Here is a 12752-nt window from a genome sequence, read left to right as displayed (position 1 = left end):
CTTCTCGCACTTAACCATCCTTTTATCCATTGTAGCAACTTACCCTTAATACCATTCTGCTCCAATTTGTACAATAGTCTTCCATGCCCAACAGTGTCAAAAGCTTTCCTGAAATCCAAATATATGATATCAAAATTATTTTTTGCATCCAGTTCCTTTGTAACCACATCATAATATCCTATCAAATCTGTCAGACAAGACTTTCCCTTAACAAACCCATGCTGTGTCTGAATTATTGCTGCAGTCTTGTCTAGATGATCCTGCAATGCATCTTTAACCAGCGACTCCATTATTTTACCCGGAACAGAAGTTAAACTAACTGGTCTGTAATTACTAGTGTCACCCTTCGATCCCCCTTTGTGAATTGGGGATACATTTGCATATCTCCAGTCCGTGGGAACCTCCCCTGAGTCCAAGGATGCTCTCATAATTATGGCTAAGGGTTTGCTTAGTTGCTTTGCCGCCTCCTTTAATATAACTGGATAGATCCCATCCACCCCCAGGTGCTTTTCTTACGTTTAACTTCAACAGTTTCTCTTCCACTTTGCTCTCAGTTATTACAAAGTCATTAAGTATCCTGCTACAATTTGATAACCTTCTGCCATTTTCAAACCTTAATAATCCCTCACGTGTGAATGTAGATGCAAAATACTCATTCAGTTTGTTTGTTATCTGAGCAGGATCATCAACAGTCGAACCATCGATGTCAAGTGGACCAATCAGATTCATCCCCTTCCTTTTAGAGTTTATATAGTAAAGAAATCCTTGCTGTTTTCTTAGCATCTTTTGCCAAGGATTTCTCGTAATCTGCCTTCGCCTGCCGAACCTCCTTTTTGACCTGATTACAGATTAACTTATATACACGCTTCTTGATTAGACCGGGGTTCGAACCCGTCACCACCAAATACAGAGGATGCGGAAAAGTCAGGGAATGACCACCGCATATTCCCGGAGCAATACGGCCTTAGTTGCTATGCTCCTAAAAACCAAACCAAACAACATTAACTTATATCTGCCATAGGCTTCTGAGTCGCTTGATAATTTATATGCATCCCATGCATTTTTCTTCTCTGTTACGAGTCTCATTAGTTCATTTGACAACCATTTAGGCCTAAACCTTGAACAATATTTCTAATAGGTATGAAACTTTTAGTAGCATCCACGATTAATTCTTTGAATGCTTCCCACTTAGAATTTACTTTTGGTAACATCGTCAGTTGATCCCACTGTACAGAATTTAAAAACTGTCTGAGACCACTGTACTCGCCTTTACAGAAGCAAAAACCCTTTAATTTACCCCTGATGGTAATTAAATCTTTAAGTAAATCCCACGTCAGTACACTGTGATCACTGCCACCTAGTGGTTCTTTCATCTGCAAATTTCTAATACATGAATGATCACTGCTGATAACCAGATCAAGAGTATTGCTCAGCGAAGGAAGCTCATACCACTGAGCAATGCCAAAAGGCTGCCAGAGCAGGTCATGGGGTACTGTCAATGATATACAGGAATTCTGCAAGTATGGAAAAGGAGGTGATTATCCCTTTGTATAAAAAGCAATGATCAGGCCATGCCTTGAGTCTGGAGGCCTCATTTTAAGCAAAATGTTGAGCTACTAGAACGAGCACAGAGAATGGCACCCTTTGTTCCACTCACTAATGAGTGGAACAAAGGGTGCCATTACCAAGATAGGCTTAAGTTCTGAAAATTGCGGCATCTGGAGACTAAGCACCTGTGAAGTGATCTGATTAAGGTGCATAAGGCCTTGAATGGTTTGAACAAGCTCAATGATGGAATTATTCCGCTTGCTCAGATTACGAACCTGAAGGGGCATAAATTCAAATTGAGGAAAGACAGTTGTAGAATAGATGTGCGGAAATATGCCTTTAGCCAGCAGGTGGTTAATTGCTGGAACAAACTTCCATCTGTCATTGTGGAAGTTGAAAGCTTGAATAAATTCAAGGAGGAACTGGACAAGATTTTAGTGGGAACGGATGTGTGTGTTTTTTTTTTTTTTTTCTTGGCTGATGCTACATAAGCTCATATGCTTGCTTTTTTGCATCACATGCCTCCATTTCTACTACTAATCCCAGGAACTTGCATGTGGTAAGTATGGGCTTGGCACACCCAGGATCTTGAGCTGGATATCATCATTCTTTTCTTCTTGGTGATTCCTTTCTACTTCTCTCTCTCTCTCTCTCTCTCCTCTCTCTCTCTCTCTCTCTCTCTCTCTCTCTCTCTCTCTCTCTCTCTTCTCTCTCTCTCTCTCTCTCTCTCTCTCTCTCTCTCTCTCTCTCTCTCTCTCGGGAATTTTTTTTTGCTGGTGCAGCAAAAGCCTCTGGCTTCCTTGCACCACATGGCTAATAATAATAACAATACTATGTCCAAACATCAAACTTTAGTTAGACTCATGCCACAAGTCAAACTGACTCAGTAGCAGATAACTCAGAGTGTAAAATGGATCCAGAGGTCTGCAGTCAACAACCAATCATCATGACACATGAAAACCCAGTGGAATGCAGGAAGGAAAGCCAAGTGGAAAGTGCCTTCCTTAGTGACAAGGAAAACAAAGTTTCTGAAAAATGTTGATGGCATCTGTGCAGAATACATGAAATTCTTCTCCATGCAAACTGCAGAATTTCTGGAAAACATAGTGACACTAGCAAAAACTTTTGCACCACCTTTTTTCAAATGAATCCCATCTCCACAAAATGGGTTCCTCCTACCTTTAAGTGAGGGTAGGAGGAACCATTTTTTCAGCATGGTCCTATATTTTTCCAAAAAAACTATCCATTTGTGTGTGCTTAATATCATTACTTCCCACATAAATAATAACATTGTCTTTACTGCACTTAAAATTTGATTTCTTATCCTGGAATTCTAGCCCACCTATCCTTATTACAAAATATGTTACCCACTTCCCTAGTTTTGTCTTATTGGAATTTTCCAATAAAAGAAAATCCTGTTGAACAGAGCAGCATGCTCTTGGTTATTTTGTTCTGGTTCCTGTATCTTGGGTGCACACTTGGCAGCTTAATAGAATCTTAAGTGCCTGTAGTTCTAGTAATGCATTAAGTTTTAATTTGAGATTCTTACACTCCTTATATCAAGTATAAAGTAAAGAACATCAGTTGAGCAATGATTATCAACTAGATTGACCCATTAATAGATGTTACAGGCTATGCAAGCAATGAACTCATGACTCATACAAAAATTGCCTATGAGCATTTCCAGTTGAATCATGATATCTTCAAATGAATTCCTCAAGGTGGACCTTGTCGCAAGCATTATCAAGGTAGTAATTTAACTAAAAAAAAATGTTACAACATTGAATTTACAGAATTTAAATCAGCTAAATTTTATTCAGAAATAAAATATAAAAATTAAGTAGTTACCAAAACTATTGTTTTGTCCACTATAAACTTAAAAATTTAAGCTTACAAGATACAAAAAATGTATCTAAGTAGAATTAGTGTTAGAAAATCTAAGAATTAAATTTACAAAATATTACAGGAAATAATTTCATAAAAACATTGAAATTAAATTTATAAAATTACAGAAAGAGAAATAATTACAAGACATTTAAACAAATCATCAAAGAAAGAAAAATTGGCAACTAATCTCTTAATCCCATCTTTGGTTTTATTGAATGGATCTTTAGAGCTGTTGATCACACACATCTTGCTCCCTGACTGCCAATTGTCAAACTACATATTATGTCATCTAAAATACCCTAATAGTAGAAAGAGTACAGAAGGCCACAGGAGGCACTGAATGGAGCATGTTGGGAATGGTGGGAGGTGTTTTACCAAGATCATTAATACATGAGTGGGAAGAAAAATGGGAAGCTAGCAGGTCAGCTTTATCCTTGGCTGAAGTGAAAAGAGAACCATCTGGTTTTGATGGAAGTGGGCAGAGATGGGCAAAGGTTGCGGCCAATAGCTTTGGCAAGAGACCAGAATGCTCGGCTACCATTAGGGCAAGAAGCAAGTTTTCTACTCTTAGCCTGTTCAAACTCTAGTTTGGACTGATTAATAACTGCTTTACAATTGTTGCGAGCTTTGGTGTAGGCAGAAAATGAAACTGAAGAATTGGAAACAAGCCAATTACAATATGAAATGTTCTTCTTAAGCAGCCTTAGCACATTTATTGGAAAACCAAGGTTTAGGATAAAGGATGAGATTTTAAAGTGGAGTGTGGAATAAGGGATTCCATTCTTACAAGAATAATTTCACTGACACGATCTGAGCAAATGTTGACATCATAAATTTTGAAACAGTAATCCGACCAAAGAAAAGAAGAAAACAAATTTTGCAGGTCATCCCATTTTGCATTCTTGTAATGCCAAACAATATGAAGTTGGGAATAGCCATCAGATAAAGGCTCCTTTGGAGAAGAGAATCACCAAGTTGTGATCTGAGGTGCCTAAAGGACCACTCACTTCGACCGTGTACTTAGAAGGGTTGTTTGTGAGAAAAAGATCAAGCATGTTGGATGTATGGTTAAAATTACCCGGTATTCTTGTAGGTAAATGAACAATCTGTGCAATGTCATTAGTAATTGTAAAAGTCTCAGAATCTCGACCAGATAGGTTGGTGTGACTAGAAAACGGAAGTCAGCTGGAGTTGTGAACATTAAAATCACCAAGGAATATTACCTCACTGTTAGGAAAGTTGGACTGGAGAAAGTAAAGTTGCAAAGAGAGGAAGTCAAAGAGCTCCAAGTGATTAGTGGAGTTGGGAGAACGGTGGAGACAACAGATGAATTTAACACAATGAGGTAGAGAGATTTTAAACCAGAGAAGATCGAAAAGAGGAGATTCCAAATTACCAAGTCTCTGACAGGGAATATCAGAACGGACATATGCACAAGTATCACCATTGAGGCAAAAGGAATCATACAGCGAATAATTTGGGCAACTGAGATGAGCAGTAATAGAATCAACCGATAACTGAGATTCTGTCACAAAAAATACATGGGGTTTGGCAGACTGCATGTGGAAATGAACGTCATTGAGATTAGAATTGAGACCAAGTATATTTGTGAAATGAACTAGAAAGTGTTTGAGGGGTTTAGATCTTTTCGCAGATAAGCTTGCTCTATTAGTTTTCATGTATTCAATAGTAAGAAAAAGTAAAAGTGGGGGAGAGATATGCTGTATGAAGTAATGAAATGTTTGGATATAGGGCATATACAGGGTAAGAATTTGCCCAGAACCTTGACATTATTATTATTATTATTAGCCATATGGTGCAAGGAAGCCTGAGGCTTATACTGCACCGGCCAAAAAAAAAAAAAAAAAAAAATTCCCTATTACCCTGAGAGAGAGAGGAATTACCAAGAAATAGAAGAATGATGATATCCAGCTCAGGACCCTGGGTGTGCCAAGCCTATACTCACCAGATGTGAGCCCCTGGGGGTATAACGTGGCCTCGACAATGCCCCCTGCATATACACTACTCGGACTCCCTCCAGTCACTATCTGGCAGAGTAGAGGTAGCAAGATTATAGACTAGCTGATCCGGAAGCCATCTAAAGAGTTACCAATAGGTTCGGTCCGGTGTACTAACTAGTGGCCGGCCTGCGAACACCGTTTTAGAGCTGTACCCTTGAAATGTAAGAAAGATTGGATCTCGCCATGATATTCATCATAACCTCAAAAGTCAGCAGTCGTACTACCCGATGGAAGAGGTGGGGAAGGGTTGACCGGAACTTAGCTCTGGAGACTAAACATGGGTTCCACCACTTCAAGCCTCCAATAAGCAAAGTGGTGGTATTGCACCGGTTGATGAGAGTCATCTACCACCTATAATATGAACAACTCATGAACCAACGGGTGATGTGTATGCAAATGGGATGCCACATTTTCTTAGAGCATCATACCTGTATTTCCAATAAATCTTGACCCTGTTTCAGGACCAAGGGGAAAGAGATCTATTGGAATAGGGTTGATTGTAGCATTAAAAATCAACCACCAGTCCTTGTCAATCAGGCAAGTCATGGATCTCCTATCTTGTCAAAGCAGGGAACAAATTCACATATTGAAACTGGGTTTCTCCACCACCATGGTTCCCCTTCCCAAGCTTCCACTGGTTGTGGTGCATGTGTGCACATGCCAGATTCCAGTGATGCTAGAAGACCAGAAGCATCACTTGGAAATCCATCACCACATACAGGTGTCCATTTCAAGGTGCTCTGAATTGGTAAAAACCATGTTTGGCATCTAGAACAAAATTCTCCTACCTTCTTATCTCTTCTACCATGTAGTATGAGTCAGGTCTTTTGAGATTATGACAGCCATCATAGAGATATCCAACATCCTGGTGAGCTAATGTATAATTTTGCTACCTCTACTAGTCCAGTTATGACTGCAAGGAGTCAAAGCAGTATGTATGCATGTGTGACGGGGGAGTGATGCCATGAAGATGGCATCAACCATGCTCCCCCTAGAAATGTGGTATGTTCCATACCACATTAGTTTAATAGTTTAAATTTTTTGCTTATGTACAGGTAAAAGCACCTTCTTGTAAGCAAAACCTTGATGCAGTGACAGCAATATCTTCACATGGTAAAAAAAAAGTGTATATTAATTAACTGGGTCATTAATATGTGCATTTATACAACTGGCTGTATTATTGATAGAAAAAAAAAAAGAGAGACCATTCCTCAATATGGGTAGAACCCATAGTTAAGCCAAGTCAAATTGTAAATAAATTACCCCATAGGAGACTGCAGTGCAAGAGAAGTGTCTAGACATTTACAAAAACCAAACATCTGCATCCAGAACTATGACCAAGCTTATAAAACTGCACCTTTATAAGATTAAGGGAGTTCAAGCAGTGTTGCCTTTTAATTCAAAGGACCCTCTGAATTACGTGTGTGTGTGTGTGTGTGTGTGTGTGTGTGTGTGTGTCACCCAAACTACATATGATCAAAAATGGTTCGATTGCATTTTATGGTCCTATGAAGGTCACTTTTATCTCCATGGCACATTGCAGCTAATAAATATAACTGCTGAAGGAAAGATACAATAAATAACAAATCATTACATGAGATAATGGTACGCTGTGGTTTTAAGTCCTTTTTATAGGTTGGACCATATTTTCTGAAGAAATTGTTAATGGACAATTCCTCACCACATCCTAAATGGAATAATTGTCAGAATGATGAAAAATGTTCTCACTCCGGCCTTAAGACAAGGAAAGGTGTTGGAGCAGGTGACCTTTTATTCATGAATAAAGATGATGAATAACAACCTTTTTATTAGGCATATATTTAATCCAGACAGTTTAAGAGGACAAAATTCTCACATTTTCACCAGAACGTTATTACACTGTAAAGAGAACATTCTAGTAACATTCTCACAGAGTGTATCCAAACTTATTTGGATACACTCTGTGCTCACAAGAAGTAAAGTGTTTTTACAAATGATACCCTCTCTTCTTTTATACTTAAACCTATCAACTATCTGTTATCGAGATTATTTTTACTAAACCAATATGTGAATTACCATTCACAAATGCATGTGAAGTCCACAAGTCCAAAATAGTATAAGACCTACAAACATTTATGGAATTTGCATTTAACCTCATTTCAAGAGTTTCAGCAATCAATAATTTAACATATTCATGTTGTGTATTTAAAACTCTCACTTCATTAAAAAGAAAAACATTGAAAGCATGGAAAGCAAGTTCCGAGGCACATGTCCTTTTTGCCTAACTGATGATGCATGTTGTTGTATCCTCATTGAAAGAAAATTCTGTGTTGAATCAATATATGAGGAATTACATTTGCCGCAAGTAATATTGTAAACTACATTGTGTGAATCCATGGTTGAAATGAAGTCCACCACTCTACACTTCAAAACATGGAGTTTACTAATTGGTTGGGCCAATTTTTATTAATATTTGTTAATATATTTAAAAACACAGAATCTTAAATTCTGTGTTTTTAAATATATTAACAAATTGTTTGTACCAATACTGTATATATGGAACACTAATAAAATATTTCTGTTCAGATCTATTGTTCATTATACCAGTCTCTAACTTATGTTTTAAATATGAGACATTTATTCATATCATTATGTAATCACAATCCTTCTAATATGAGTGTTGAGAGAATTCTGTTCCTACATAAAATGTACAAGGTTTCCTTTTATGGTTTATAATAATAATACATTAGTAGGACATATTGAGCATTATTGCTCTTTCAATCTTAATTAGTAATTTTATATATTGAATAGTTTGACTTATCATTCGTTTCTCTCCCTCGCACAATACACTTGATTCATACTTAAATATCACTTGTTAATATGTTCTTTTAAGGCATAATTTTGTTGCGATAACAAGAGATTATTTATACAACTTAGTACACAAATACATTGATGTTATATTGCTAACAATATAACATCAATGTATGTTGGTAAAAAGAAAAGGTATTTTAGTCAATTACAACACTTACGCAATAAGGTAAAGGGGTACCTACATGGTAACGATTAGCATCATTTAAAAACAGACATTGAAATTAGGAAGCAAGTGCTTTCTAATGAAATAAATACCAGACACACTAACAAAATACACAGTTTACTCCTTTTAAAAAACAGATACCTTACAGAGACTATGTTGTGAGCAGATTTTACTAAAAGTAGTGGAACGAGGCAAGTTGAAGGGGTGGTAAGTTACACCAGTAATACATGACAGATATTTTTGGATATAGTGACACAAGACAATACTACTAAATTTAAAGAGGTTTTCACACAGGATAACATTACTGATCACAATGTTGTTAATTTATCTTCATATGATTTGAGGACAAATCATATGAAGATAAAAGATTTGATATGATTATGATTTGATTAATTTAAGTACAGATCTTAATTATAATTTACCACCTAGGTGACTTCCCATGAAACAAATGGTTATTGAATTTGAATATGGGTTAAGAAATGCAAAAAAATGGTTCGATTGCATTTTATGGTCCTATAAATAGGGAGGGCCTAATACAGCAGATTAATGGGGTTATCAATCAATCCAGGGACCCTTATATACCTAAATTATCTAAGGAAGAGAGTATCGGTCTACAGAAATTTAGACAGAATAACAATATAATTACACAGAAAGCAGATAAAGGTGATATGGTAGTTGTTTTAAATAAAGGTGATTACATGGACAAAAATTGTATCCAATATTTTATTGGATACAATTATGAATATTGTATCCAATAGCCCCACTTATCAATTGGTAGAAAAACAATGTTTGACGATTTAATTAAACAGTTTAATAAAATGTTCACTGAATACATGAAAAAAGATTATATTTTGATGGGATTGTTAAAAAATTTAAAAGCTAGAACTAATAATGTATCCACTCTTTTTGGGCAGGTAAAGTTGCACAAAATAGGACATCCAATTAGACCCATTGTCTCTTAATAAAAACTCAGCTTTTTAATCACTCGCGACATATTTATATGGGATCATAAAATCTTTACGTCAGACACTAGCATTTGGTATAAACAATTTGGATATGTTATTTAATCAGTTAAAATAGAAAAGTTAAACACAGATGATAAATTATTTTCCCTAGATGTAGTTTCTTTGTACATGAATGTATATGTCGAGTATGCATTAGAAACAATGTGCGATCTAATTAATGACGATTCCATAATTTTAAATAATGTCTAATTTACCAAAAACTGAAATATTTCCTCTGATCAAATTTCTTGTTCAAGCCAATTATATTCATTTTCAATCCAAAATTTATAGACAAATATTTGGATTACCAATGGGTCTTAGCCTGAGCAGACTAGTTGCCGAAATTTATCTTAATAAAATTGAACAGTTATATTTAAGACCATTTCTTCCAAATCTAACATTTTATGGTAGATACTTGGATGATATTTTAATCATTACAAAGGACAATATACTAAATAAGGTTTTGGATTTATTAAATAAGATACATACCAGACATAATTTTCCTTTAGAAATGGAAAAGCTACAGAAAAAAAGCTATACACTTCCTAAATTTTACTTTAACTAGAGTTAATGAGAATATACATTTTAAAATTTATAGGAAACCGATAAATACTGGTAAATTCTTACACTGTTCTGGCTATCAACCGTTTACATATAAACAAAGTATTATTTTTAATAAAAGTTTTTTATAACACATATAAATATAGCTCTACTCAGGAGTTATTACTAGATGAACTTATGGAACTAGTGAAAAGATTTTTAAATAGGAGTTACATATTTGGTTCCCATCATGAAGATAAGATAACAAGCAAAACAAACTAGAGACTGGTACAATGAACAATAGATCTGAACAGAAATATTTTATTAAAGTTCCATATATACTGTATTGGTACAAACAATTTGTTAATATATTTAAAAACACAGAATTTAAGATAGTGTCCCAACCAATTAGTAAACTCCATGTTCTTTTGAAGCATAGAATGATGGACTCCATTTCAATCATGGATTCACACAATGTACTTTACAATATTACTTGCGGTGAATGCAATTCCTCATACATTGGTTTGACACAAAATTATCTTTCAATGAGGATACAACAACATGCGTCACCAGTTAGGGCAAAAAGGACATGTGCCTCGGAACTTGCTTTCCATGCTATCAATGATAGTCATGTTTTTCTTTTTAATGCAGTGAAAGTTTTAAATATGCAACATGAATAAATTAAATTATTGATTGCAGAAACTCTTGAAATGAGGTTAAACGCAAATTCCATAAATGTTCATAGGCCTTATACTATTTTGGACTTGTGGACTTTCACGCGCATTTGTGAACGGTAATTCACACATTGGTTTAGTAAAAATAATCTGATAACAGGTAGTCGATAGGTTTAAGTATTAAGGAAGGGAGGGTATCATTTGCAAAAAACACTGTACTTCTTGTGAGCATGAAGTGTATCTGAATAAGTTTGGTCCCTTATAAAAAGTTTAGACTATTTTATATTTTAACCTATGCTTCTTAAGGATAAATTCGACAATTGTTTTCAGTTCTCATGTTAACATGTGGTATTGGTTTGGTTTTTTGGGGGGCGTTGATGGCTGTCGACTTCTCCTGGCATTTCCTGATGCATCATGTTCGGGATGAGAATTGAATGCATGACAATCTTTTAATATTTATGTATATAATTTTCGTAATTGATTTTATTTAATATTAAATATGGGACATTTATCCGTATAATTACATAATCACATAATGCGTCCAACGTGAGTTGAGAGAATTCTGTTCCTACATAAAGGTATAAGGTTTCCTTTTACAGTTTATAATAATAACATTAGTAGGACATATTGAGCTTTATCGCTTTTTCGATCTTAATTAAAAAATTATGAACTCAGAATTTCATTTGTTCCACATATAACAAACATTTATTCACAAATTTCCATTCCTTTTTAAAAGTAGCACCCCTTTGAAAACAGAGGTAAAAGCACAACTTTCTTCTCTCATATAATATTAATTTCTGATGTCAAGTTACCACGTCATGTTTATTTTATGCACATACAAAACTATTTTATACTGTTTCAATGAAAACTTTTCAAAAAAAGTGTAGTAATGTATTGATCTATTGTTACTAATCTATTAATGGTTTAACAATTCCAAATGTCAACAGGTTGTACCAATATCAACAAAATCCTTTATAACTATAAAACTCAATTAAGTGATTTTTTTTTTTTTAATTCTTTATTATATATTAAACTCCCCACCTTCAGTGTCTTTTCCAAGATACATAGAATCAATTCCTTTTTCATCCTTAGTAACATCAATAGGAAGTGAATCATCACCTAATGACTTCATCTCATCAGCAGTTAGATAACGGAATGACTGATCTCCAAGCATGGCATCTTCAGCTAAGAAAGTAAACGAAAACAAAAATAGAAATTGTGCGTACAGATATTTAATTAATACCTAACACATTACAGATTACCCCAACAACATGTGCGATAAATCCGCCAGACCAACAATTATGATGAATATACAGGTAAATGAATCCAAAGTACATTATGAGCAACCTTACAGTTATTATTTTTCCCCCACAAACTTTTAAAATAGCAATGTAGTTACATTAATAACAAAATGGAGGACAAAAAATGTCTATCATAATGCCATTATGAAATACTTTCAGGGCTGATTCAGTATCTGAAAACAATGAAAAATGTTCATATAAACAGGTCCAATTCTGAACAGTTAGCAGCAATAGCTGTTTCAATTTTTAAAAATGAAAATGGGGGGGGGGGTTTCCACAGTAAAAAGTAATAACAATAAGCAGACAAGAATAGCGAAATGTATATTCATACTATATAAATTCCAGCTTATTCATATTTATTATTTTAATAGTTTCTTACTGCTGAAAAGCTACAGATATTTTATCAAAATTCACAGTCATAGCTTTCTAACCATTGAGTAGTAGTAGTAGTAGTAGTAGTAGTAGTAGTGGCACTTGATGCAAGAAAGCAAGTGTAGGAGCTTATGCAGCATCAGCCAAAAAAAAAAAAAAAAAAAAAAAAAAAATCACACCATACCCTCCAATTGCCTGTCCAGTTCCTCCTTAAATTTATTTAACCTATCAACTTCCACAACGACAGATGGAAGTTTGTTCCAGCAATTAACCACCCGCTGGCTAAAGGCAAATTTCCGCACATCTATTCTACATCTGTCCTTTCTTAATTTGAACTTATGTCCCCGTAGGTTCGTATTCTGAACAAGTGGGAGGATCCCATCAGAATTCAG

The 12752-nt window shown here is 35.1% G+C and overlaps 1 protein-coding gene across 2 annotated transcripts in view; it reads right to left on the bottom strand.

Annotated features, from left to right (window-relative positions):
* The window catches only part of LOC150081718 (uncharacterized), a 1674628-nt gene that overhangs the window by 749003 nt on the left and 912873 nt on the right, over positions 1–12752 (bottom strand). For both annotated transcript variants that reach the window (XM_090378825.1, XM_090378826.1), the window contains one exon: positions 11729–11872. In XM_090378825.1, the coding sequence (XP_090234951.1) occupies positions 11729–11872 (144 nt within the window). The remainder of the gene's footprint in view (positions 1–11728; positions 11873–12752) is intronic.

The sequence above is a fragment of the Mastigoproctus giganteus genome, chromosome 8 (assembly GCF_048544385.1).
Source record: "Mastigoproctus giganteus isolate SK-2022 chromosome 8, ASM4854438v1, whole genome shotgun sequence".
Taxonomy (NCBI): Eukaryota; Metazoa; Arthropoda; class Arachnida; order Uropygi; family Thelyphonidae; genus Mastigoproctus; species Mastigoproctus giganteus.
Note: the sequence above shows the minus strand (reverse complement) of the source record. Positions and strands in the feature narration are given on the sequence as shown.